This window comes from Doryrhamphus excisus, linkage group LG2 (genome assembly GCF_037039965.1).
Source record: "Doryrhamphus excisus strain RoL-2023G ecotype Guam linkage group LG2, RoL_Dexc_Guam_v1.1, whole genome shotgun sequence".
Classification (NCBI taxonomy): domain Eukaryota; kingdom Metazoa; phylum Chordata; class Actinopteri; order Syngnathiformes; family Syngnathidae; genus Doryrhamphus; species Doryrhamphus excisus.
Window position 1 is genome coordinate 13383054 of NC_136358.1, and position 26153 is coordinate 13409206.

Genomic DNA, 26153 nt, shown 5'->3' on the forward strand with positions numbered 1-26153 from the left:
AACTGCACTTGAATTTGGACTATTTGCAGTACATTGTTAATCAAGAAGCATTTATTCTTTCGGCTGCTTCCAGTACTTTAAACATCCCAGCTGAAATTGTGGATTGTCTTTTATCCCTGCAAAGCAAGATCCACGCAGCTGTTTCCCAAGAGAGTCCCTGTGCTTTTATTAGAGCTGGAGGACGAGGTCGACCAAGGTTCATTTTTTCTGAAGAGCTGCTGTCCAGGCTCATCGACTTCCCCTTACCAGTGTCTTGCATCGCAAACCTGTTGGGTGTCAGCCAAAGCACAATCTTCCGGCGTATGCGTGAACTTGGGTTGTCCACAAGGTCTACATACAGCAGCTTAACTGACAGTGAATTGGATGATGCTGTGCGGTCCATCAAAAGCAGGATCCCAAATGCAGGATATAGAATGGTTAAAGGCTGTCTGCAAGCAGATGGGCATAGAGTTCAATGGGATCGCATCAAGGAGTCCATGCACAGAGTCGATGCTCCAGGGGTTTTGGAAAGGATGACACGGCTGGGGTGCATAGTAAGGAGGACATACTTTGTGCAGGGGCCTCTGTCATTAGTCCATGTGGACACAAACCACAAGCTTATACGGTAAGACTTTTTATTTACTAACTATTTCCTTATTTATTTATTGTGGGTGGGGTGACTGCTCATTGTCATTTCATATTTTGTTTTCAAGGTACAACATTGTCATATTTGGTGCAATAGATGGGTACTCGAGAAAGGTTGGTCACCTTTTATTACAGTGCTTCATTATCTGTTTACGTTTGTGTTTATGTATTCACTGTTCATAAACTGCATATGTGTTATCCACACGGTTCACACACATTATAAACAATGAATTTTCAAAACTTTTCATAACGTTTATCATATTTTACTCTATCAATTTAAGTAAATGGCAATCATAGGGAGCAATACTGACTGGCCAATCATATGGAGAAAAAATATGAGGGAGGAGGGAGGGGAAGAGGAGACATTAATGAGAAGAAAGGGAGGAGTTTAAAGAGAGGTTAAGAGTAGCAGGAGGATGAAGAATGCAGGTGAGAGGAGACAAAGGAGGAGGTACAGGAGGAGAAGAGCAGGGAATAAACATTTAAAACATTGTATATTCAGAACGTTAATAAATAAACTTTTTTTTTAAATTCCAATTAATTTCCATGTCTGTCTTGACTGTAGAAACTCTCTACCCAGAGAATACATATGCTAACTAAGAAATGTATGGACATAGTGCAGATGTAATGTGTCAGAAAGCTGATTTCAATTACTATTTTTTTATTTTATGCTTATGGTTCCTGACTTTTATCGATGGTGTTCCTGCTTTTACTGATGTTGCTATAACTCCTGAATTTCCCCTGGGGATCAATTAAGATTATTTATCTTATGTTTTGTAGGCCTTAATAACCTTGTCTTTCTACACAGATTTTCTATCTAGAACCTGCAACAAATAACTGCTCAAACACTGCTCACTCATTTTTTATGAAGGCAGTGGAAGACTATGGCTGGCCTTCCAGGTAAACAGTGATTTAAACTTGTGCTATTGTTTCCATGCACTAATTACTAATTTTAGTAATTTTCAGTGGAATATTTTTGCTGTGATGAATATGGCTGGACATTTCTCACATCTATTTTCCAGGGTCAGGGGCGATGAAGGCGTTGAAAACGTCTCAATTGCTGAAACCATGTTCATTGTTAAAGGTGCTGGAAGAGGGAGCTTCATTGCTGGGCGGAGTGTACATAATCAGAGGTTACAATAAACAATTCACATAATTTATAGTATATCAATAGTAAGATGTAAAATGGGAAGTTATTGTTGTAAATTTTTTTTGGTCAGACAATTTAAATTATTACTTTTCAGTGGAATAAGTCCTGTTTCTGATCTAGAATCGAGCGCCTGTGGCGAGATGTCTGGACCAGCGTGACACACCTTTTCTATGAAGTTCTTCACAGTCTCGAGGAAGATGGCCTGTTGCATTTGGCAGATGTTGTTCATCTGTTTTGTGCCCACTATGTCTTCGTTCCACGTCTGGCAGATGCCCTTCACACCTTCACAGAAGGCTGGGACAACCATCCTTTACGGTCTGAAGGTGGACTCTCCCCAAACCAGCTCTGGATTTTGGGTCATATGAAGAACCCTTGTGACCCGAACGAAGATTTGCAGGTTTGTGGAAGCACACACTTGAGGCGCTGTTTACAAAGGCAAAGTGCAGTTGACAAGTTTTGAACCTGAATATGTGGAGGCTAAGGTATATATAAAAACGTATGATTTTTTTTATTGTTATTTCAATGGTTTTCTGTTGTCACTGCACTATGCCTGTGTACTTCAGTGTGTGCTTTGGTATGTTTTTAAAATAATTCAAAATTATTAGACTTATAACCTAATCATATTTTAGCTAAATTTTGATTCTACCTAGTTCCCCTAACACTGCTGATTCACAGTGCATTATTGTGTCAAAAACCTTAAAATATGACTCTGGCAGTTATTCTATGACGCTAACAAATGCTGTTTCATACAAAATATTAAAAAGATTTCCCCCCCCCTCCCCAGAACATGGAGCTATTTGGAACTGACTGGGAAATGTTTGATGCTGTGCACGAGGAACCATATGGAGTTCAAGTCCAGGAAATTGAGTGCCCTCTGACTCCGCATATTATGGAAACTGTACAGTCCATGATAAATCCCTTGGCCTCATCAGAGTCATTTGGCAGAGACATTTACATAACAATGGTTCAGTGTATTGAAAGTCTAATGGCAACACAAGAAATGCCTGAGATATAACATGATCTTGCAAAAGATTTTAATAGCATAAAGGTAAACATTTGCAGTCTACTTGTTAAAAAAGACTTGCTCTGACATCTGTTCAATTTAACATGAGATATGAGTCCCAAACATTTTTACTGAGAACTTTCCGATGAAATTTCTATTCATCATCAGAATTAAATTGGACTTTTCTAAAACAAAATGACTGTGGGTATTCCAAAGAGCAACGTGGCGATTACAGAAAAGGAAGGAAGCTGTCACAAAAATGACCAGAATAAAACATATGATCTGACATGTCGCAGTTACTTGTTTTCCTTTACACTGAGCGGTTACACCCGATCAAAAGTTTGCCCATGGCATATGGCTAGTGTCAAAATGTTTTTGAATTCAGTATATGTTTTCAGGTGAGCTGAAGGGAATGTGACAGTACGACTGCAGGCGCTTACAGTTGGAAAACAAACAGTGTGTTGCGTATCACAGTCATGGTTGAATTTCATATTTATGACAAAGTCCTTCTTTTCGCTTGGCAGAACAGGCTTATGTCGTTGTCCAGTCATCCACTGCATGATGCGTCCTACAGTCAAGCCTTCTGGAGTAACGTTGTTGTTGGGGCCCTCTTGTTCTTAATGAAGAGATTAACACAATGTTAGTCTGAATTGAAAACAATACATTTTAGTTTTGAAGTTGATAAAAATCCCTTACATATACACAAATCATACTGACCCTTTTGAGTATAAGAACATTTGATTAATCACAGTAGAAACCACAGAGATTTTAATAAAAGCAGCATTTGTTGTGACTGGATGACAGGCACTATGTTGTTATATTATTGTAGATATAACTGCAAGTCATCCATCTGTAAGCCCTTCATGTCTAGTTTAATCAAACTGTTATTCTAGGTCACAATATTACATTTCATCATTTACATTCATTTTAAATAGTGACATCAAGTTTTCAAAAACGCTTAGATTGAATGGGTTGTTTATTTTGAATCAATTAACCATTTACACTGCACTAAATCAAATGTACTGCAGGATAGCAGAAAAAAGTTAATGTCTTTATTACCCTATCTTGGCTAAAACATACCAGAATCCTCAATCTCCTGAAGGTAGTCCTGGAGAAAGTTAATGATTTTTACTTCTTTTTGGTGCTTGGCAGAACCAATCTCACTGAAGACAGGGCGGCACCTCTCTAGAAGGAAGCCTGCATCCGCCTTTAAGAAGAAGGAAGTGCATTTCAGTCTGCATAAACATTGTAATTCTCGCAAAAGACATTCATGCTCAATTAAAAGCAGTCTAAAATGTAAGAATAGACCTCATTATCTTCCCCTGGAACAAACAGTGGTAGGCAGAGGTCTTGATGAGTCTTCATGATTTTTGATAGATCATACAGCTGCAGGCCTTTTCTGAGCTGGTTGAGCATTGGGATGACTCTCATGGTGGAGTGAAGTATAACAGTTCTAATGGACAAAATGTTTCATCAGGAGAATATACTTAAGTGGTAAACCTGTTGGATGTAGAGGGAAAAACTGCCAAAACAACTTAAAAAACCTATATTATTATTATTATTAGGTGACATGTAAAGAAGTTAAACAACACAGCCTTGCATGAAACAATGCCATGTTACTTAATCCACGTAATCCATGCTTTAGACATGACCAAACAAGTAGCCTAACTCAAGTCACAAATTCTTGTACAATACACCCTTACCTTAATGAAAATCAAAAATGTCACCAACGTACCTTATCATGCTGTCTTTATTTTCCAGAGACACGATTCCAGTGTATCCGCAGGTCACAACATCGTCAACCAGGTCACTGATGTTGTCATTACTGGCGCTGTTTATCTGAAAACAGAGTGGGTGTCAAGTGAAATTAAGTTGCATTGTATCATTTTTCTCTAAAGGCTACAAACCTAAAAAGTAATTGTGCAAGCTATATCATACTGAGGTTAATGCAATTACTAACTTTAATAAAATTGTATTTACCCTCTCAATAAGCTGTGACAGTTCAAAATCTGTTACATCACTGGCAGACACTTGTATGCTGTCAGAGTCTCCGGAGCAGAGATATCTGACGCACCACTCGCGCATGAAGCTAGGACAAGGTCCGCCTTGTGCCAGGCTGGCTGCCATGATCTCTCCTGCACCCCTAACCAAAACAAAACAGCATAAACTGCCTGAATATATTTACAATGATACAAAATAGGGTTAAGTATTATTGCAATTAATATACTAAAAGAAAACAAGAGGAATTTCAATACACACCTAAAGTAGTTAGAGTCCAAACTGTTCAGACAATAAACAGGATTCTTCCCTTTCTTATCTGACCCTTCAATGAAGAGTCTGTTTTCGATCTCTGCCAGCATTTCTGCAAAACAGCAAATACAGGACATTCAAAAGGTCTCTTCTGTCTCTCGTTTTTCCCCATTTAATTAGCATTTGAGCCCACTACAACACCAGAGGTGGTGATGTTCACAGTGTGTAAAGTGTGTCTGATTTGACAAATATGGACAAACAGGAAGAGGACGAAATCCACACATCAGTCCAATAAAAATTCTTGGAACTATATTCAGCGTGTAGATAATTCCTTTCCTTTTTGTTCTCGATTATCTTTTATCCTGCACGGAGCCTTGTAAAAATTTAATGTGCACAAATATTCTCTTATCGTGACATGATATATAGACAAACATTTGTACCTGTGAGGAATTCTCTGCTAAGGGCTCCAGTATCGATGCCTGCCTCACCAAAGAATGTGACCTTAAGTCTACATTTGGGCGACGTCTTCTTCTGCCGTTGCCACTGTTGCATGCCTCTGCTGAAGAGGTCAGTTCGCGACACACAGATGGAAAATGTGTTTGTTTCATCAACTTGACAAGCGATCCATTCCAAGATTTCCTCAGAACTGGAATTAATAACAAAAGACAAAAAATGAACATTAAGATAGACACTTATACTTATTTGTTTCTTGTTCACCACTGGGCATTTGAATAAAAACCAAAATTAGACATGGTTATACTGTATGTATAATTTCATAGCTGTTTGCTACAATTATTCTGGGTGGTTGTTAGGGTGTGACACCCCTAACAACCACGACACCTCCTATTCTGGTGAAACTCTAAGTGGTGAGAGCAGGCTTCATGTAAATCAAGATAAGAGCAAAATGTGTCATAAACATACAATGTTTTTTGATTACCACATTTCTCTGTGATCACACTGAGCACATTACAAAGCTTTTCAACAGGAAAAAGATGATTGATACTGCAGTATCAATTTAAAGTGCATATTATCCAGATGACATAATTTGCCACCATAATTACCTAATGTACAATATTACCTTTGAAAGGTACTGATTTGACTGACTGGTACTGATGCACTTGACTCATGGCCGTCATTATCTGAAGGTCTGCACACATAGAGAATAACATCAAATGTCAAATGAATGTAGGTAAACATTTAAAAAAGTTGCACAAAATCATTAATATTACCGTAATCTGCATGTGGCTGCATGGATCTCAATTATGTCAACTTGAAATGCATTGTTGCACACAGGACACTCTGCAGTCTTAAAATAGAATCCACAAGGCATGTGAATACAATTTTACATTATTCCAGAGATTAATATCTTAATTTACCAGGAAGGCACAAACAATTTCACCATGTCTGTCTGGTTGCAAATGGAATCTGGGAATTCATCTTCATGTTCTTCGTTGCAGTTTTCCTGGGGGAGAAAAACAATAATAATATGTAAGTGTTTAGAGCATAATACAGGATAACATCTCATTTTTCAATACAAACAGCTGTGAGATAAAGCCTAAAAGACTAAAACTTTGACATACCTCTTCAGCAGAATAGGACAAATCTACAATGTCTGTCTTGCATTCCTTGATGTGTACTGGAAGAATTTGAAGAGGAATCATTTTCTTGCAGGTTGTACACTGGGCTTTGGGCATGTTCTCAAACTCCTTTGCTTCAGGTGGTAATGGAATTGTATCAAGTTCTTCTTGTAAAGGAGAAATGTACAATGTGTATTTTCCATTCCCGCTCACTACTTTCAGCTGCTGGCCAGTGTATCCATGTAGATCTGGAGGAATAACAACCAAGCTCCGCCGTCCACCCCCACCTAAAATTAATGAATTATAGATACTAAACAAACCTGAAAATTCAATAACTACTCATATAGAGAGTATTTTGGAACAACGTTAATCCAGTGTGTCTGACTACATACCTGTGGACTTGTGCAGCATCCAGCCACCACAGATATTTGCCAATCTTGGATATGCACTGACAAGCAACTCTGAAAACTTAAGAGACAAAAGCATAGTTAGAGCTTTATTGCAATGACCTATATTTATGAACTACTGTGTATTTCATCATGCAAATATTAATAAAACCATGCATCAAGATGAATTCTAAGATGGGTGTTTTTCTCTTGACTTGACACAAGGCAGTTAATGAATGGTAGCATACCTCTGAATGTGTCATGTTTTCGGATATGGTTAGTGAACGCTTGCCAAGGCCAGCCAGCATGAGTGGCAGTTCCTCTTCTCCTTTTGGTGTTTTTTCATATTGTTTTTCAAGAAGAAAAAAGCTCACCAAAAAACTCTTCCCAGATTCTTTTGTCCTATATGGTGCAAAACGTCTTTTGCCTCTTGCCTCCTTTTGAAAAAATCCTGGAAAGGACCTAAAAAGAAGGCATACTATTATTCTCATCTTTTATATTCCATCAACAAAAAACAACCAAACTTAGAAGATGTCTACATTCTATGATTATGTTAGCTTATGTAAATTTGTTTAATTTGTTTTATGCAATAGTTCACATGGTGATGGTCTGAAGCCCAGAAAATATTCTAAGGTAAATAATAGAATTTAAAACATCTGCAGCCGTTTCCCTGCCTTCTACTTAAATCAGGGACCTAGTCTGTCCAAATGTGCCTGCACTGAGAGTGCAATACATGACCCATGTACCCTACCGTGCCATTTCTTGTTTCACTTTTCCAGGGCCATTGTTCTGAGATCTTATAAGTTGTTGCACTGCCTGCTGAGACCTCACTGCTGGAACTGACTGTGCTCCCTGTCCGACAGCAGCTTCTCCTGTACTTTCCTGTCTGACTGGCCTGACATTCTCCTGTACGCTGTTACTGAACATCAACAGTGCATGTGCTGTGTTGATGATGTCTCTTAATTGGACCTGAGTGAGAGAAAAGACAAAATTGAACAGCAAATGCTACAGACATGGGTATTTTGCACGATTGTACAGAGTGCCTGCAAAATAACTTCTCCTTAACTTAAAGTCTGAGTTTGGGTCAGCATCCACATCAAACAGCAAGCTAGTCTGGACCCATGCAACCCACACTTGTGCGCCTAATCTCTAGCAACTGACTGCAGGCAAATAATAATAATTTATTTAACAGATTTAACAGATTTATACGCCAAATAACACCATTTACAAATCGACAAAAGTTGTATTTTGATCAACATCATTTTGCAAATTAATTTCACATAATTTCATATTTTGCAGGTCAATGCTAAATAACTAGCACAAGCCAACTTCTGATGCTAGTAATGCTAGCACTAACTTAGCGTCACCGGCATGTCGTTAGTTTGCGAGCTAAAGGAGTAAGTCTGTAAGTTCATGAACTGTACATTGTTTAATAAAGTACAATTTTATGAAATGAATTTTGGATAAACACGTTGTTGACTTTACCTGTGATGTTTCTCCTGAGCGGGCAGCTCCACTCGGTCCACTGCTGTCAGCCATTTTTTCCTTTGGCGAACGCGCCATTGGAGGAATCGAGGTTCGATTACTTTCTCTGTGACCCGCCTGTGACCTACGTGACGTCATGTTAACGCTTTTCAACTCGTACCCACAAACTTCAATTCGTGCTCATAGAAATTAGAGTTGTATTCACAAGACTTTGCACTCACAGCTTTTAGATTCATACTCACATGAAAAAAATCCTAACCCGCACAATTTCTCAGATTCATGTATATGACAGCATAATTTTGTGTACAACAATTTCATTGACATACAAATGTTTAAGATTACGAATACGAATGGTTAAAATCATGCACACACCTTTTTGACAGCTATCTTACTCCATACATTTATAAGTAACACACATTTTCACCACAAACTTTACCTTGAGTCTGTGTTTTTTTTGACTGGTTCCAAATAGTCATTAAAATATATATATATATGTCATATATTATGATGACGAAATGGCTTCTTTCAGTTATGACGTAGAGTACTGACTTTCTCCAGACTGACTTTTAAATGGGTTAACGAGTCAACCGTCGCCACGTGACCACTAAAGTTATATAATATATAGGTCAACACGTTTCTGACTGGCACGTGCAGCCGCCGCTCTTATGTAAAGTCTCGTGCAAAGGTCTCAAATTACACTATGTAGGTGATGGCCCAAGATCGCCTATTGTAGTGAAGACTACTCACTTTGATCCCCCGTTTTCCCCCTTCCATTTTCCTTTCGTTCACATGTTCATGTCGTTATTGTGCTAATTAAATATGTTTCAAACCACGCTCGTGATATTGATGTGTGTATAAAATGTACAATCTTTGCATTTAATCCACCCCGATCGACAACTAAATGACATCATAATTATGAACTTTGCTGCCAGAGTCACTATATTTAGGTTGACATTTCCTGTAATGGGTGTCTTATTGGAGTAACCACAGAATATGGCAAATTCCACCGCTCCCAGGAAGAACATGGTGATTATTTTGTACTACGACAACCGTGGCAAAGTGAGACCTCTTCTTTTCTACTATCGCACTTTCCGAAGGCACGTAAACACAAATGCGTGACGCTGGAGGTCACTAAAATGCATTATTATATTTGTTTATTTTATATTTAATAAAAATAGAACTGTTTTGGGGGCTTATAAAACTAGTAAACCTGTTTGGGCGTTAAAGCATGCAGGTAAGACGATGTCGACTGATAAAACGAGTGCTGATTCCAAAAGAGGAATAAATCAGTAGAATGACGTCAGCACGTGGGCATGAATGAAGCGCATAAATAAATAAATAAATAAATACAAGCTGGAGGAGGAGACATGTTTCCTAAAGGACACGGGTGTCCCATCCCTCACGTTTCTGCCCCCTCGACCTCACCCCACTCCGCCTCCTTTGTAAAAAAAAATATACGGGAGGGGTTGAGGGGAGGCAAAAATGAAGTCAATTATACAACTCGCCGGCTCTTTGCGGCTCCCTCCTCTCCCTTTAGCACTTGGCTCCTCCACATGCGCCGCCGCCGTGCACCGTAGCCTCCTCCGGGACACTGGCTTCCCTTTCAGACGCCATGTCGGACGGAGGCTCGGAAGGGACAGCAGACCGCCTCACAGGTAAGTGCCCCCTTACCCGAATTATAACATAGCATTAGTATCGACTATCCTTTTAACACATTTACTCAAAGTAAAACAATTGAAGCAAGAAAAGAAGTGGTGACTTTTAATACCTCAATGTGGAATTTTTGAGGATTTTGACACGGCGGAAACTTTTACCGCTTCAACTTTAACAATAAATAATTAGAATAACAGCACACAAGCGAGTAAGACAGTAAATCCAGCAGGGTTCTTTTAGCGGCCAAGGTGTTGGACCCCTGCCGACAAAGCTGCTCAAAATGCCGGTAGTAAGCCGGTAAACGACCGTATGGCGAATTGGACAAGTCACCGCCGTGCTAACTTGCCCATTCATTATTCCGTACTACGGGCTCGTTCTCATCTCTCAAATGCTGGACGGGTACGCGCATCAGCATGGGAGGGGAGGGGAAGCCGGGAGCAGTTTGCCTGCCCAACATACCTCACGTAGGCACGTGACTGTAACTATAACGACAAATGTCTCCAAAAATCGGTCCCCAAACAGCATAAATGTGACTTTAATGTAACACCGTTCCATTGATTTTTACCTAAAGGCCCACGAAAAAGTTTTATTTAGTTTTTAACCTTCTCCAAAGTCCCCATGAGGGGCTTAGTTGCTCACGTGCGTGCACGAGGAAAAGTGGGTCAGTAGAGCAGTGGAGCAGTAGTTCCTTTACTGGCCAGCAGGGAGCGTTTAGAGCTCCATCTAGGCCGAATCACAGAAAAAAGTTTAAAATACGTTTATATGTGCGAGTATCTGACCTACTCCAATAAGTGCATTAATCCAATGACTAGACATTTTATTAGAAGCACCCGTACCATTAATGAATATCATATGATAAGTTTATTAGTGAGACACAAACTGATATCATATACATATATGGTTGAATTACAATTTTATAAAGGCACAATATTAGCTTGGGTTGTGTCAGTGCATCTCATTGGAATGTGGTGTACTTATTGTTCTCACTGCATAGTGTTTTTCCAATATCACTTAAATAGATAGCATGATTTCACCAAGGACAACATGTACATTCAACAAAGTAACCTATGATCACATTCCCAATAATAGTTGCAAAGCATTTATTTATACAAATATTCCTTCAGCAAAAAATATAGTTTGTAAATCATCAGCTGGAAGACGGCATTGAGAGGTGTTTTGTTGTGTTAAGCTGAATTAGCATGTTTAATAATAGTGTGGAGGCAATCTATCTATTCTTCTGACCTTTTAGTGTATTACCCTTGTGCTGTTTTTCCAGTACATTGCAAAATATCCTGTGAATAATGGACAAAATGTACTTTCCAAACTGTTCAGTCAAAGTTAGGTCTATTCACATGGGAGATCATATTGTTTCCAATATGGAAACCATGAAAAATAAATCAACAAAATGACTTGCATGCTAAAATGTTTGTTTATTCTGAATTCCACTGCAGATTTTTTCTACTGCGTGCTCTCAAGTGCGCTCTCTCTGTTTAAAATGCATGACTAACTACTATGGCCATGTGAATTGTTGTTAATGTATTTCAAAAAGATACATTTAGCCTGTCACAGACTACTGTGTGGATGTGTTGGGGCTGGGTGGGGGGACAATTTTCTCATGACATTCTTAACATGGCCTATACAGTAGGTAGAAGTAACCAGGGTCATGTCATCCAGGAATAACCTAGAACACAGTGTACTTTGCGGGCTGAAGGCTGCCACTAGTAGTCGGGCACACACACACACACACGGTCGTGTTCCTCAATGTAAATAAAGGCTGGGATTTGTTCTAATAATGTGAGAACCATTTGTAGTTGGGTATCATTAAATGCAATTGTGTAGTGACATTGTGGTGTGTGTGCATGCAAAGAGAACCAGGTCACTTCAGTGCACGAATATGCGTATAATAGTGCAGAATAGTGCACGTCATCACCCCACTTGAGAGGTGTGGACTACAGAAATGCTAACAGGAAGTCATTGTTGCTGGGTGTACAACTGCAGCCTGAAACACGCATCTGGGAGGAATATCAGTAATGTGTGGGTGTCTGTGAGAGTGCTCATGTGAAGGATTCTTTTTTTTTTTACAAAAATGATGTGAAAGCAGACTATCTGTGAGAAGCTACAGCATTCATGTTGCTTTATAGCTCTTGTGGGCAATCATTTACACTCATGAATGAATGAATGTATTGTATTGCCATGACATGGTCATGTCTTGTCATTAAACCACAAAGGAGTAACACAAAAAGTAGCATAAAATACAAATGAAAAGTAACGACATGACTTAATCTGATATGTTTAAAATGCTGGAAATATATATTATTATCACTCTATATTTTAGAAAAAAATAACATACTTAAATCTAAAAATATGTTGTTGTAAATGCCTTCGTATTTGCAGGAGTGGTAGTAAAGAAATCATTCATTTATTCATTTTCTACCGCTTATCCTCACGAGGGTAGCGGGAGGGTGCTGGAGCTTATCCCAGCTGTCTTCGAGCGAGAGGCGGGGTACACCCTGGACTGGTCGCCAGCCAGGCGAGGTCTGCGCGCTAACCATTCGCCCGCCGTGCAGCCCTTAAAGAAATCAATGTTTTACTTTATATGGGATCATTCCAATATGTTTAAAATGTCTTATTGCTTCCTATATTTTGTAATTTTTTAATCTTTGAACTCTACTGTTTTGCTATATTGTGGATATTAGTGTAGTTTCAACAAGTCTGCCTACCAAGTACCTTGAAGTTAATCAAGTGGGATGCACTGGCTGCTTGTTATTGAAGGTATGGCATGTAGGTCACATCGTGTAGGTCACATCAACAATGGACCATTTATGTTTATGCTCTGATTGAACCAAGTATTGATAAAAACATAACGTACATAGAGGCTGAGTTGATTTCATCATTGCGTTTTATTTCAATTTTTCAGTTCTTCTTAACGGCAGTAACTAATTTATTTCATGAATACCGTTTCATTTTTTTTATGTAATGAACGGCAGATGGAAGTACAGTGTGGCTGCTTCCCCACGCAGCCACACAGCGTCTCACATTCAACACACATACGTCTCTAGTCCGTTCATCCTGGAAACAACACTCTCTCATTCTCATGACAAGATGCATTCGGGGACACGCCGGCTTTAATATGCGTGTGTTCTGGAAAGTATGCTGGGAAATACACTGAAAAGTAGTCAATTTCCCTTAAATTAGGTGATGTTTTTGAACATAACCCCTCACTGCTCATTGTGTCTCTATCATTATTTCAATAATAGGCTGCATTGGTACATTTCTCACAAATTGTCCAATTTTACCTCATGTTCCATTCATGTTGTTTATTTTCCGCAAATAACATATCCATGTTCGTCTATGTATGCCAGTGATGTATAGTATAGCAGAACAATAAAATGGCAGACGGTACTCTAAATAACAAATCTAATAATTGTATCGGTTGATATACTTTTAGTGACATTTTAGTTGATTTTTCTAGAGTAAAATAAAGGTTGGGAAACACAGTTTTAATCTGGCTTGCATTGTAATCTTTGGACAATTTCAGGACACTGTGGAAAGGATGTGACATTGAAAATAGCGTGCAGCATCGGCACGGAAGTAGTGGGTGGAAGACAGGGCCAACCAGCTCCCACATTCCACTTTTACGTCAGTGATGACCCACAAAACTGCTCAGGGGGGATTAATGAGAACGGTGTCACTATTACTCATCAAATAGTAACGCTGTATATATTTGGATTGTACTAGAATTTTAATAGACAACAGACTAACTTTGTATTTATTGCTTGAGCTCACCAAAGTGAGCCAAAAAGTGAATATGGGTCAGCCAAGGTCAACAGTGCCTTCACTTTCATCAAGAGTTGTTTTCCCCCGAAAAGTGTAACAATTAGAAGTACTGTATAGTAGTCCCGACCTAGAGAAGTAGGTCAGTGTTACGGCATTAAATAAGATTTAGGTAACATGATAGCTCAAACCCAATTTACCTTCACGTGCCTTCTGGATTTGGCAACTTCTATCACAGTTCAATGGCAGCCCGAAGCCAGCACACCACTGGCTCAGATCGAGGGTGTGTGTGTGGGAGGAGTGGGGGTGGAGGGTGTTATTGGCCGGAGCCGAAGTACAATGAAAAGTCAAAAGGTAATATGTTTGTAAAGCACAATGCTCAATGAATGAATGAAAGTCGAATTTTTAGAAAATATTTTTAATTGTATTTTATTTTGGAAAAGCAGGAATGCTGAATCATCCTAATTAATCCAATACAGCCTGTGAAACCAAATGTTTATGGGGCCTAAGTGTCAAAAGAGTAATTTCATTAAATTTTTTGGTTGAATGTGGTGTTCTTTTATTAAATTCAGCACGTTTACTTTTATTTATTTGCATTATTGGGTGCATTGCTAACAGAATTTGTTGTGCATGTGCAGTAATGTAGCACTTAGCTGTGTGGATGAGTGCATTTCCACCCCTCGCTTGTTTGGCAATCCTCCCCCTTACTTTCATGTCATTGTATTCCTGATCCATTTGTAAATTAGCAGCCATTCCATCATTTATTCAAGCTGCCTCTATGAAAGCACTGGAGGTTGCCCACACTGACTCAAGGTCGTCTATTTGTTTGCGTGCATTAGGTGGCAACGCAGAGGAGGGAAGGCCGAGCCAAGCGACCGCTTCACTACCTGCTGCTGAGCTGCCAAGGAAACGCAAGGGCGATGTGGACGAGAGATCAGACGCCCTCGTGCAGTAAGCCTTTTTTTTCTTTTAATCATCGCACTTTTTATTTGATTCTAAATTGGTGTGATCTAACAGCCGCTGTATTGACTTCCAAATGGATGAGGACTTCACCAGGTACACTGGCATTCTTGAATAATTCTGTCTATAAGTATCCAATTTCAAATGTCTTTTTACATTAGCAGATCTGAAGGAGAGGACCAGCAAGCCAAAATGAAATGCTTCAGGTATTTTCATCTAGAAATGTGTGTGTGTGTGTGTGTGTGAAGGATTACAGCATACCATAGCAACAGTAGCATGCTCTCAGGGGTAACATCAGAGCAATTTGATTGGATGCTTTCATGCCATGACATCACTGCTCTGTCGCTGCTGTTCGGCGTGGGCCATAAGTTCATGTTCATGTGGCCCCCAAGCTGTAGTTTACCCACCCTGCTATATCTCTTAATCACATTTACACATCCATTTCATTTATAATAATTGGAATGCACTTCTCAAAAAAGGTTCTACTGTGTATCTAGAGTATACTCTATGAAGTAACGTGGCCCACCACTGTCCAATCGCCATAGATCTCTATCTCGATATATATCTAATAGCAAAATGCACTCCCAGGCAGCCTCACCGCCTCACTGAGAAGCAGCGGCGAGATAAGATAAACAACCTCATCGACGAGCTGTCCGCCATGATCCCCGCCTGTCAGCCAATGTCCCGAAAACTCGACAGACTCACCGTGCTGCGCAAGGCTGTGCAACACCTGAAAGCCCTTAAAGGTACACTTTTCAGGTGGTATTATTTTTCTGTTTGCTCTAAAAGTATGTCTCCGTTTTGTGTTTCCAGCCGGGTCAGGCAGCAGCTTTGCAGAGGCTGCCTGTAAGCCTTCTATCCTGCCTCATGATGACCTCAGGCACCTTTTGCTCAGGGTAGGGGCCTCACCCGCTACCGCGTTGGCGACGCCTGCTCCAACGTGATTATCTCTTGATTCACTTTCATGTGTATGATCTTCCAGGTTGCAGACGGTTTCCTGTTAGTTGTGAGCTGCGACCGAGCAAAAATTTTGTTTATCTCCGAGTCTGTCTCCAAGATCCTCAACTTTAGTCGGGTGTGTCCCCATTCTCATCATTTGAACACCATTTGAGGGTTGATTTTGACATTGCTGTTCCCATTTGAATGACGAGGAACTCATAAATAGTAGCAGACATCCAGGCCGGAGGAATAAAAGAATACAATTTTATTATGCCGATTGTACACAACAGTTAAACTCAATTTGTATCTGTTTGATTGGTATTTTATGGCTTGAAAAATATGTAGAATAAGAAAATTCTGTACAAAGTTAGGGAGATAAAATGGCAATTTTCGTGTTTTCTTTTGTTTACAGTACTTAGTACTGTTTTTTTTGCCAATTTTTAAAACAAATTATTATCCAATATAGTACATTTAATGCTAATTAATCATAGAAAATGCTCCTTGTCCCCCATAATTTAATGTAGAATTTTTAATAATTCATATTTTGGTTTATATTTTTACAAAATTGAATAATTCGTGTTACATTTACATTTACATTTATTTTTACATTATATTATATTTATTATATTTATATTATTAAGGTTATTATTAAATATTTATATTTATATCATAATATGATTGTTATTAACATTGTTATTAAATAAAACAGTCCCTTTTTCCACTTTGTACAGAATTGTTTTGTTTTTTGTATCATAATACTAATCATAATAATAATTAAAACAATATTAATATTACTACTAATAATTTTTTCTTACATATTCTTACAGTCTTCCCACTTTTTTGTGTCATTTCCAGCTACTAGATACAGATTTATCATTTAATAGATTATTCACCACAACTCAAATATTTAGGGCTGAGCTGTACCTTTCACATAACGATCACACCTGTTCTACGTTTTTGACCACATTTCCCAAGCGGAGAAAGATTATCAGAGCTCCAAAATAAACGCCTCTGGAGAAATATGAAACCACTTGAATATGAAACCACTTGAGTATACACGGGGGAGGCAGATGCTGTTTGGTTTTCTTTAAATGCCACAAAAAGTTCCAGGTGTTGCGATCACAGTCAGGCGGGAAGATGAAGTGTTCGCTATGTCAACAGGTGGAGTTGATGGGCCAAAGTTTGTTCGATTTCGTCCACCCCAAAGACATCAACAAGGTGAAGGAGCAACTGTCATCTTCTGACCTGAACTCTCACCAGGGACTCATTGATGCTGCCAGTAAGTCTGTTGCCATGGCAGCTGTACCTGAAATGAACTGACTGGAGTTGAATTTGTGGACTGTGTTGAAATGTGTGTGTGCAGCTGGGGTTCCTGTTCAAGCGGACACACCGGTCACAGCGTCAAACTTGTCCACTGGAGCCAGGCGCTCGTTCTTCTGTCGCATGAAGCACAGTCGGGTGGAGGGAAGGCACAAGGAGAAGCACCCATTGCCCAGCACTTCCATTAAGAAGGGTGGGTCGACATACTGGTACTGTATAATAATAATAATAATTATTATTATAATACACTGATATTATTGTGCATATGTTACAATGCCAGTTCTGTAAAATGAAAAAGTTTGTAAATTAGTTTCTTTGTAAGTCTGCAAGCGTGTGAACCGATTATTTATGCATTAAAAACAAATGCATTAAATCCCATGCTTCAGCTTCAAAAGCAGGACAACACAATCATGCGCAGTTGTGGATGAAACCAAATCAGTTTTGCCAGGGGGACGGGTGCTGCTGGAAGTTACAACAGTAACTGCTCAGAAATAAGACATTATATAGACCAGCATGCTGCTAGTTTGAGGCCCCCACCTTGATATTAAAGTTTAATGTTAGTGCGGCCCACGTGACTTTAATATGGATGCTGTATGGTATCATGCACCCAGAAATGTGTGCACACCGGACACAATTGATGCGATTTTGCAAGTTACGACACTGCTCGCAGATGTAACGATGCTAATTTGCTAATTGGGTGAAATTGTTAAGTTTCATTCATGTTCATGTTGAAGGTTAAATAACTGTTACTACTGTTAATTTGAATCTGAAAAAAAATAATTTCTCTAGCCACCAACTAGTATGTTGGTGTGGTTTCTTAAGTTTTTCTTATTTTGCTGTTTTATTATTATTTTATTTATTTATTACTGATTTATTTTTTCTTTATTTTGATTTATTTTTTCATCTTACTTTGTGTAGTAAATAAAAATTCAGATATTTGAGAACAGTGGAATGTTTTATCAGAGCTTTTCCTGTGGAAAACCGTAACCAAAGCACTGAAAAAGTGTAGGGTATAGCATTGAAGACAGTTTTATTTTTATTTTATTATATTGTTATTATATTTATATATATTATTTATATATTTTATTATTGTTTTATGATACAGTTTTTTTCTTTTTCTTATAAATGCGTTTTTGTTTGTTTTTTAAACCTGGTGCGGCCCAGCCTCACCCAGACCCTAGCTCCAGTGGCCCCCAGGTAAACTGAGTTTGAGACCACTGATATCGACATTATTTTGCAGACCAAGAACCTGAAACATACTATTTCACTTTGAAACTGTGTAATCTTGAATGAATATGAGTTGGTTTAGCCTTAGCTGCGAGACGATGATGATAATAATAGTGCTGGAGCATCACTTTATGTACACCACATTATGGATTGTATATGATCAAATAAGCTAACGTTACTTGATGGCTTTAAGTATGAAAAGGTGTCTTTGCAACAGATGCATGAGTTTAGACAGGATAAATTGCACCTCATAGTGAAAAATGGATTATCCAAGACCAAACATGCCCTCAAGACCATCCTGGCAACTTGTTTCCAGAAGTCGTGATGGACTTTGTGTAAAAAAAAAAGCAACAAGAGTATCACCGACTTGCATGCGGTAAATGATGTGTCCTTTTCACAACTTTCTACAATGTAGGTCACTTTGATTCAAATGGAGGAAGGAATACAGGAAGTAGGTCAGCGTTACTAGCATTGTATAACCACAAAGTCAGAAGGCAGTGTGGTTAAAACGTGTACATTTAATTGGATGGAGACAAGGAGAGCGAGCGCCTCTTAGTGGAGGGACACTGCAACTGTAGCGTTGGACTCTGCCACTCAAATCTTCATAGAGCAGTTTTAAAAAAATATTATGATGGAGTTTATCTTTTTATAATAAATTGTAATGATAATCCAATCCATCTTTTATTTTTTGCTAATGATTAAAAATGTATGAAAAAACACAATTAAATGTTAATCAACATTATATCCTCTTAATATGATATTTTTACTACTACTTCTACTTTATTAGGTACACCTACATCCTAATAAATATACACAATGCAAGTTATTCATCAATATGTTATATGTATATTATTATTACAAAATAGGAGGAACGCCTCTGAGTATGATACATCTTTTTACGTCCATTTGTGTCCACAGACTCCTACAGATACTGCACCCTACACTGCACCGGATACATGCACAGCTGGTCGAGGAGCGAGCTGGATTCGGAAGCAGACACCTCCAACCTGACTTGCCTGGTGACCATGTGTCGCCTCCAAGGACATCCTCCCCACCAAACGCCCAAAGACATTAACGTCAAGCCCACCGAGTTTGTGGCACGCTGTACGATCGACGGCAAGTTCACTTTTATAGAGCAACAGTGAGTGGCCCTCGTTTCTCTCTCAAAGAAACGCCCCTTGGGGTGGACTGTCTTGCTACTTTTGTCATGAGCTTGAGGTCAGAGGTCCTCTGAGAAAGCAATGACGTGGTGAGGAGTTTGTGTCTTTGTCGTTTCTCAGAAGGAGCTGTGCATCTTGATGGCGTCCTTTAATAGATGTCTGGGACGTAATTTCACCTTCACCTTCAGCCTTTCTCATATGCATGACAGACAGGCATGATAGATGATGCATGCCTGTGGACATGTTGTTCTCGCACAGTCCTGAATCAACCTACCTGTTTTTTTTCTTTCTTGTTTTTGCAGAGCAACAACTCTCATCGGTTATTTACCGCAAGAAATTTTAGGCACGTCATGTTATGAGTACTTCCACCCGGACGACTTGCAGCAAATGGCAGAAAAACACAGGCAAGGTGATGGAACAATATCAGGATTTCAGTTTTCTGTCTATTTTCTTGGACTAAATGTGGCATCTAAAAAGTGTTTTCAAGTGCTTGTGCATCTTTAAACCATACTACAGCACCGGTCTAAAGTTTTGACACTTTCTTATGTTGTTCAACTAAGAAGTGCTGTCTTTTTTCTGGTGCCATGACAGTTGTGTCCAATCTCTTTTCCAGTCCTGCACAGCAAAGAGAAGATTGACACAAAGTGCTACAAGTTCAAAACAAAATATGGCTCTTATATTTCACTCCAAAGTCAGTGGTTTAGTTTTACAAATCCATGGACCAAAGAAGTTGAATTCATTGTGTCTTTAAACAGGGTCGTCTCGTAAGTATTGATGCATTGATACAAAATGATGCTTTTGGACTGTGCAATGGATTTATTGTATCTAACAGCTGGACTGCATCTTCTCACCAGCAGGGGGCACAGCCATGCTAAAGATGATGAGGCAGCAGGCAGCTCAAAAGGTCCTAAGGGTAAGAAATCCACATTGAAAATACATTAAAATTAAATTTTTAATGCATTTTGGCTGCAAATGATAGTTTATTTCTTGTCCTACAGACGAAGCAAAACAATTACCCATAATTCCAGGCCTCACAAGTGGTATGGGCAAAATGATCTACGCTGGCAGCATTGGGACCCAAATCGCAAATGAACTCGTCGAGTCGTACAGGTGCCCAAAGACAAATAGGTGTTGAATTAAAAAGTTCAGACTTCCTATAAAATCAATGTATAATATAATAAAATGTCCTTGAACAGGGCAAACTCATCTCCATCAAGCGCTAGCGGTGTTTCCAGTCCTTTTGGACCACTAGCCTCCCCACAAGCCAGTCGAAGTGTGAGTATTTTGTTATTTTTTCCTTAAAAGACTATTACTATTGTTTAAATGTAACTGATTTTGTATTGTTTTTAAATGCAAAGTTACTTTGTTTTCCAGCTGTCTGGCAGAGGAGAAGAAGAAGCAGGTGGTCCATCTGAGTGGAGAACAGAGGCGGGCCCCAGCGCGTCTGAAAGTACAGGTACTGTGTGACAACATTCACGACTAGCCAATCAGAAGCCCGAAGAAAGTAATGTCTGGAAAATACACTATAGCAAATCAGAAAAAGAGGCATTGGCTTTTATTCAGGTTCATCTTATATTTGGATTGTGACGATTATGACCTATTATGCTTATCTTTCAACCCTTTGAGTTGTGGACTCCGATAGAGCAGCTACACACAATAACCAGCACAGAAAACTTTCTAGATCTTCCACAATCTGCACCTATTCCAGCTGTATTTCCTTGGATTTGTCCTTCCTGCCAAAACAGTCTGTTTTAATTCATTCCCCCCACAGCCCGCCTCCTTTGTGATTGGTCACACGCCCAAACTACAAACTACAAACGAACCCCACTTTCTAATATAGTGGCTATAGGAGTTGATAATAAATGAGAATAAATGTCTTTGGAGAGCTAATTTGACGTGAGCATCAATGAGTGGTGTGTCTCACAGGCGAGTCGTCCCAGCAGGACTTGGACAACATGCTGGTGCCGGGCCTGAGCAGCTTTAGCAGTGACGAGGCGGCCATGGCGGTCATCATGAGCTTACTGGAGGCCGATGTCAACATGGGTCAATCGGGGAACTTGGAGGACTTACACTGGCCTTTCTAGCCCCATCACGCTTGTTCTTGTGCCACTTGAAATGAACTGGACCATGCATGTGTTCATCCAAGCCCTGCACTGCTGCACTGGATGCAGTCAGTGAGGCATATGGGAGAAAGAAGAGTTGATTATCACCACTGTGGTGTCCAACGTCTCCAACAGGAAACAGCGCTTGTCGGGATTCAGTGTCTTCCTGGAGACTGAAATCATGACTTATTTTTTATTTGCCCGATCCACCGCGAGTGGCTTACGTATGTAGAAGATGGGAATGCTGCTAGCCAAACTCAATTTTTCTGCAGGTATGTTTGTTTTTACCGTCAAAAAGTACAAAGCAACAAATCATGGGGGAAAATATGACTTTTTCTGTTTTACATTGGCTTTAATTGAGCCATTGAAGACTCTGAAGCGTTATGCAAATCTGGAGATGCCTTAGGCCTTTGCAGCCCTCCCACCACTACTGTTCCTGCTAATTTAAGTTAAATTAATTTAATTATATTCATGTGCTGATGTTCGGAAACAGTGTCAATGCCGAGTGAATGTGAGCTGTGTCAGCCCACTGCCGTCGTCTTGCTTTAAGCGGTTTTCATACCGTTTTTGTAGCGATATGGACTTAGATTCGATCTTATTTTACTTCATGCTTAATGCTTCATCATTGCAATCTCATTTCAGGCACACAGTTCAGTTCCCTGTTAAGCTCGCAACCCTTGCAGATTGACAGTACAATGGAACCGTAGTTAACGTCAGTTCTTTCCAGAAATATTTCCCATAAGAAATAATGTAAATCCAATTAATCCGTTCCAGGAAGCCCAAAATGACAAAACACATATTTATAGCTTTAAATGTCTAGTTTTACATGCTGAAAACAAAAAAACTATGATTGAAAGCGATAACTGAACATTTAAGGTTACGTTTGCCTTTACGTGACCAAAAACAGGAAGTGGTGGTAGTTGATCTCGATGCCACATTATGTCTTTGTAAACAGCACGTCTTCAATGCAGGTAAGAGTAACCTTAAATGTTCATTTATAGTTTTCATTCGTATGTGCATTTAGAATTGTTTTATGCATGTAAAAGTATAATTGTATAACTATAAAAACTTTTTGTGGTTCCATTTTTTTTTTAGTGAAATGCTAATGACATCATGTGATGTACCTTCCATTTCCGTTTGCTAATTGGCTAGCAAATAGGATGCTGGCGGGAATACACAGGCTAATTTTAATTTAACTGTGAAATGTGGACAAATTCCCTCTTGTAAAATCCCCTTTTAAGCGTCAAATAATTATTATATGAGTCCAGAATACTGAATTGTTGACTATATGCTGATTTATTTCTTAAGCCATCCTTAGTGTGTTATTCGAAGCACCTACTTTAGCTAGTGCTATTTAGCATTATATGCTACAGCTGTAGCAACGTCTGCCTAGCAACCCAAACTAATTTAAATTAATATAAAACGTTGCAAAGTCAAACTAAAATGTGTTAACTGTCAAACAAACAAATTATACAGTACATTTGCACTCAAAATTATTGTCTATTAAAAAATGTACATACTTAAAAGATGGCCAATTAAAAATGTAATTTGCTGAGCTATTGAATTTTGAGTGCAATTGTGCCCAAGACTTTAGAATAGAGCTGGTCTCAAAAGTAAGTACAAAAAAAAGTGTTTTTTTTTTATTTTTATGAATGTGCACTAAGGGACTTGAGCAGCAGTGTATTGTACTGTTTTGACATATCACTTATTTACTGTATGCTTAGTGGTCCTGTGAAGGTCATCTACTGGAAGATTTCCATGTCAGTCGGGGCCATAATTACAAAATGACGCTGTATTGAAGAAGACTTGAAACAACCATGAATTTAGTAGTATGAAAATGTTTACTGAGGTAAAAGTTGACAGAATGCATGTTTTAAGGCACTTTTGCATCGGCTTCCCTTTTGTTATCCAGATGCTCCATCCACTTATTTAATGCCCGTCTATCTATGTATGTACAGTGTCGTTGAATACCACAACAGCCTTTATGTGAAAGATAACATCAGCCGATTTCAGCATTATGACCGGAAATATGCAACATTATTCTATCTGTGTACGTTTTCTTGGAAAATGATGTTTGAGGAAAAGCCCAACAAGCCAGTTCAGCAAGTAAAACCTATGGGAATCAGAGCGCGTATGTATCCAGACACATTATTAGTGTTAAGAAACACTTTCAACAGGGGGATTTGACTGCAAAATGTGTGAAATACTCGCCCTTGTAAACTACTCTGTGTTCTATCACTGGGTTTCTAAGCTTGAAAACAAGAATGTGATTGTGTTGCCTTTTCTTTTGAATGTGCTTTTATTGTAAATCATTCTGTGGCTTTAAAAGCTGCCATCAATGTCAGCATATATAGTCAGCTTTCAAAAGAGGAAAACGCCTGTTTTATCTGTTTTGCAAGTGCTAATTGTCGTTGATGTTTCTGCTGTAACAAGAAATTGAGGTATTTGAAAGTAAATTACTTTTTTTTGTTTTTGCTACTTTTTTTTGCTGCATTTGGTTTTCAAGCTTCAGTTTTCTTATTTTCTCAGTATTATCGTAAATATTCAACATTAGCCAGTCAAGCAAACACACCAAATAAGTACAATAACATTACATTTGGATAAATTCTTATAAATAAATTGAACAAATCTCATAACTATGGTATTAAATTACAAATATGGACATCCAGACAGGACAACACATCCGACAGAAGTCCTGTAACTGATATAAACAAAAGAAACCCCCCCAGAAAAAATAGAGCAAAAAGGCACAATGTAAAGAAAAAAAGCTGACACTAATAATAAATATCACAAAGTTTGGGGATTTAAATATATGTAAGTAGTTTTTTCCACAGAAGACGCCCCTGCATCCTGATATTTTTCTTTATGTGCCCTTGTGGGGGAAAAGTTTGAGCTGCATTAAAAATCCTACTTCATCTGAATGCACTGTAATGTGAATGAATTCAACTAATTATCACTACACTATATATATGTCAATTAATTAACAAAAAACAACAAGAAATACATTTAAAAAGCAACATCAAAAATTTTACTTATTAATGCAATCAAAAATTGTAATGACTAAAATACTACTACTATAGATATAAATAAATGACAAGATACTTTTTCGAATGTCATCTTGAATTTAAATGTGAATAAATGAAATGAACATCACTGTAGACACACTATTAAACTGTCATTCCATAGAATAAAATTCACGTTTACACTTGAACAATACTACATATCCAAAAAGAAGTAGGAAGAAGCAGAGCTTATTTAATCCCGCCCCTTCTTTTTCTAGCAGTGACTGACAGTTGTTGTGACCTTTGAGTGTATGTGTGCACAGACTGATATTCCATGTCTTTATGTGCAGTTTCTGGTCGCACTATTTGCCTTCCCTGTTCCACCTTGGCAAAAGATTTGCTTTGCCTTGGCGAGGTAAAAGAGAGGCCCGATGAGCACGCCTAACCTTGGAAACAACTCGCATACTTGAACAATGTTGCATATGACTATGTGTATTTTAAAACTACCCGAGATGAAAGCAAGAAGAGTGGGGACCGTCATACAAACAGGAAGGTAGGCGACCACTGAAGGCACCACCACAGTTAAAACATTCACCACCGCCCGTCTCTTTAAGGGCGATTCCGACGCGTTGCTGCTTGTGTAAGCCGGGCTTTGTTGCCGTAACGACCACACCACACCTCCGAGGCTGGCGAGCATGATGACGAAGAGGTTGGAGACAATGAAGGAAACAGGCAAGCTCATGATAGTGGGGTTGTTAACAACTCCTGTGTGTAAAACACATCGACAATTTACACTCCATAGCAGTAGGGGGAACTATGGAGCACAACTTCAAATTCATAACAGTTACCAGAATTTGTGCTAGCTTTTTGTTGAGAAGGGATTTTTGGAGGTTTCTTACTAACCTGCAGCGACACAGAAGGACATGGTGATGACCCACACCACGATGGACACGGCAACGTGATACTCCGTCTTTCTCGCTCTCAGGTACAGCACGGGTCGAACCACCGCCAAATAGCGCTCGATACACATGCAGGCCAGCAGCAGGGGGCAACCGATCTGGTTGAACATCGGGAAGATGTTTTGTGCCAAACGGAATGGTGTTTTTTCATTTGGGGTTGCTGGATGGAAAGAGAGGAAACTTGGAAGATGATTGGGTTACATCACATTGAGTTACATTCAGGATGGCTTGACACATTTACATGGCCAAATTAAATAAATGCTAACTTTTCGAACAATAAAACTGTTTGAATGTGTTAGGAGTGATGGATGTTTAATGTTCAGGCCATTTGTCACAGGTTTACAGTCGTTCTATGCCTATTATTAGTCGGAAAACAAAACGAGTCTTATTTATGCTTATTATATCTACTATGATGGGTAATAGGAGTGTAAAGGTGTAAAGGGGTGTTATTTCATGTCTAGAGGCCTCTAATAATGGACCTCAATTATAGACAACTCTCTGCTATTCAACCTGAAACGGAGCGTACTATTGATTAGTAGTACTATCGTAGTATTATAGTATTATTGTAGTATTCTCACATGA

At 38.9% G+C, this 26153-nt stretch overlaps 3 protein-coding genes and 1 pseudogene across 4 annotated transcripts; 2 read left to right on the forward strand and 2 right to left on the reverse strand.

The window, feature by feature from the left end:
• The first annotated feature begins 728 nt into the window (after positions 1-728).
• Positions 729-3233, forward strand: LOC144902003 (uncharacterized). Its single transcript, XM_078798257.1, has 5 exons — positions 729-738; positions 1433-1524; positions 1647-1757; positions 1895-2171; positions 2559-3233. The coding sequence occupies exons 2-5, from the start codon at positions 1490-1492 to the stop codon at positions 2787-2789; spliced, it is 654 nt and encodes a 217-aa protein (XP_078654383.1). The 5' UTR covers positions 729-738; positions 1433-1489; the 3' UTR covers positions 2790-3233.
• LOC131106520 (uncharacterized) lies at positions 2569-8595 on the reverse strand. The gene is made up of 14 exons (XM_078798253.1): positions 8476-8595; positions 7365-7452; positions 6997-7072; positions 6608-6891; positions 6427-6489; positions 6257-6333; positions 6106-6174; positions 5468-5673; positions 5037-5139; positions 4758-4920; positions 4513-4616; positions 4086-4230; positions 3858-3984; positions 2569-3393 (listed from the first exon to the last, which is right to left on the reverse strand). The coding sequence occupies exons 3-14, from the start codon at positions 7013-7015 to the stop codon at positions 3101-3103; spliced, it is 1653 nt and encodes a 550-aa protein (XP_078654379.1). The 5' UTR covers positions 7016-7072; positions 7365-7452; positions 8476-8595; the 3' UTR covers positions 2569-3100.
• A 1113-nt stretch (positions 8596-9708) lies between these two features.
• On the forward strand, positions 9709-24054 carry LOC131132586 (basic helix-loop-helix ARNT-like protein 2; annotated as a pseudogene). The gene is made up of 18 exons (XR_013630230.1): positions 9709-10130; positions 14742-14853; positions 14920-14958; positions 15027-15068; positions 15451-15608; positions 15676-15758; positions 15845-15937; positions 16963-17080; positions 17165-17314; positions 19267-19489; positions 19811-19917; positions 20122-20272; positions 20366-20421; positions 20507-20618; positions 20705-20783; positions 20883-20964; positions 21435-22581; positions 23348-24054. The product of XR_013630230.1 is annotated as a basic helix-loop-helix ARNT-like protein 2 (transcript).
• An 862-nt stretch (positions 24055-24916) lies between these two features.
• LOC131132587 (uncharacterized) lies at positions 24917-25728 on the reverse strand. The gene is made up of 2 exons (XM_058078356.2): positions 25516-25728; positions 24917-25377 (listed from the first exon to the last, which is right to left on the reverse strand). Exons 1-2 carry the CDS (start codon positions 25679-25681, stop codon positions 24953-24955), a joined length of 591 nt encoding a protein of 196 aa, XP_057934339.2. The 5' UTR covers positions 25682-25728; the 3' UTR covers positions 24917-24952.
• Positions 25729-26153: the final 425 nt, after the last annotated feature.

Coding starts and splice junctions, on each gene's coding strand:
- LOC131106520 (XM_078798253.1), bottom strand. Junction 6,490..6,607: donor TGTCCTATTCTGCTGAAGAG/GTATGTCAAAGT, acceptor TTTCTCCCCCAG/GAAAACTGCAACGAAGAACA. Junction 5,674..6,105: donor CAAATCAGTACCTTTCAAAG/GTAATATTGTAC, acceptor TATTAATTCCAG/TTCTGAGGAAATCTTGGAAT.
- LOC144902003 (XM_078798257.1), top strand. CDS start 1,490: ATGAAGGCAGTGGAAGACTATGGCTGGCCTTCCAG. Junction 1,525..1,646: donor GACTATGGCTGGCCTTCCAG/GTAAACAGTGAT, acceptor TCTATTTTCCAG/GGTCAGGGGCGATGAAGGCG. Junction 2,172..2,558: donor ACCCGAACGAAGATTTGCAG/GTTTGTGGAAGC, acceptor CCCCCTCCCCAG/AACATGGAGCTATTTGGAAC.
- LOC131132587 (XM_058078356.2), bottom strand. CDS start 25,681: ATGTTCAACCAGATCGGTTGCCCCCTGCTGCTGGCCTGCATGTGTATC. Junction 25,378..25,515: donor GTCCTTCTGTGTCGCTGCAG/GTTAGTAAGAAA, acceptor TTTTACACACAG/GAGTTGTTAACAACCCCACT.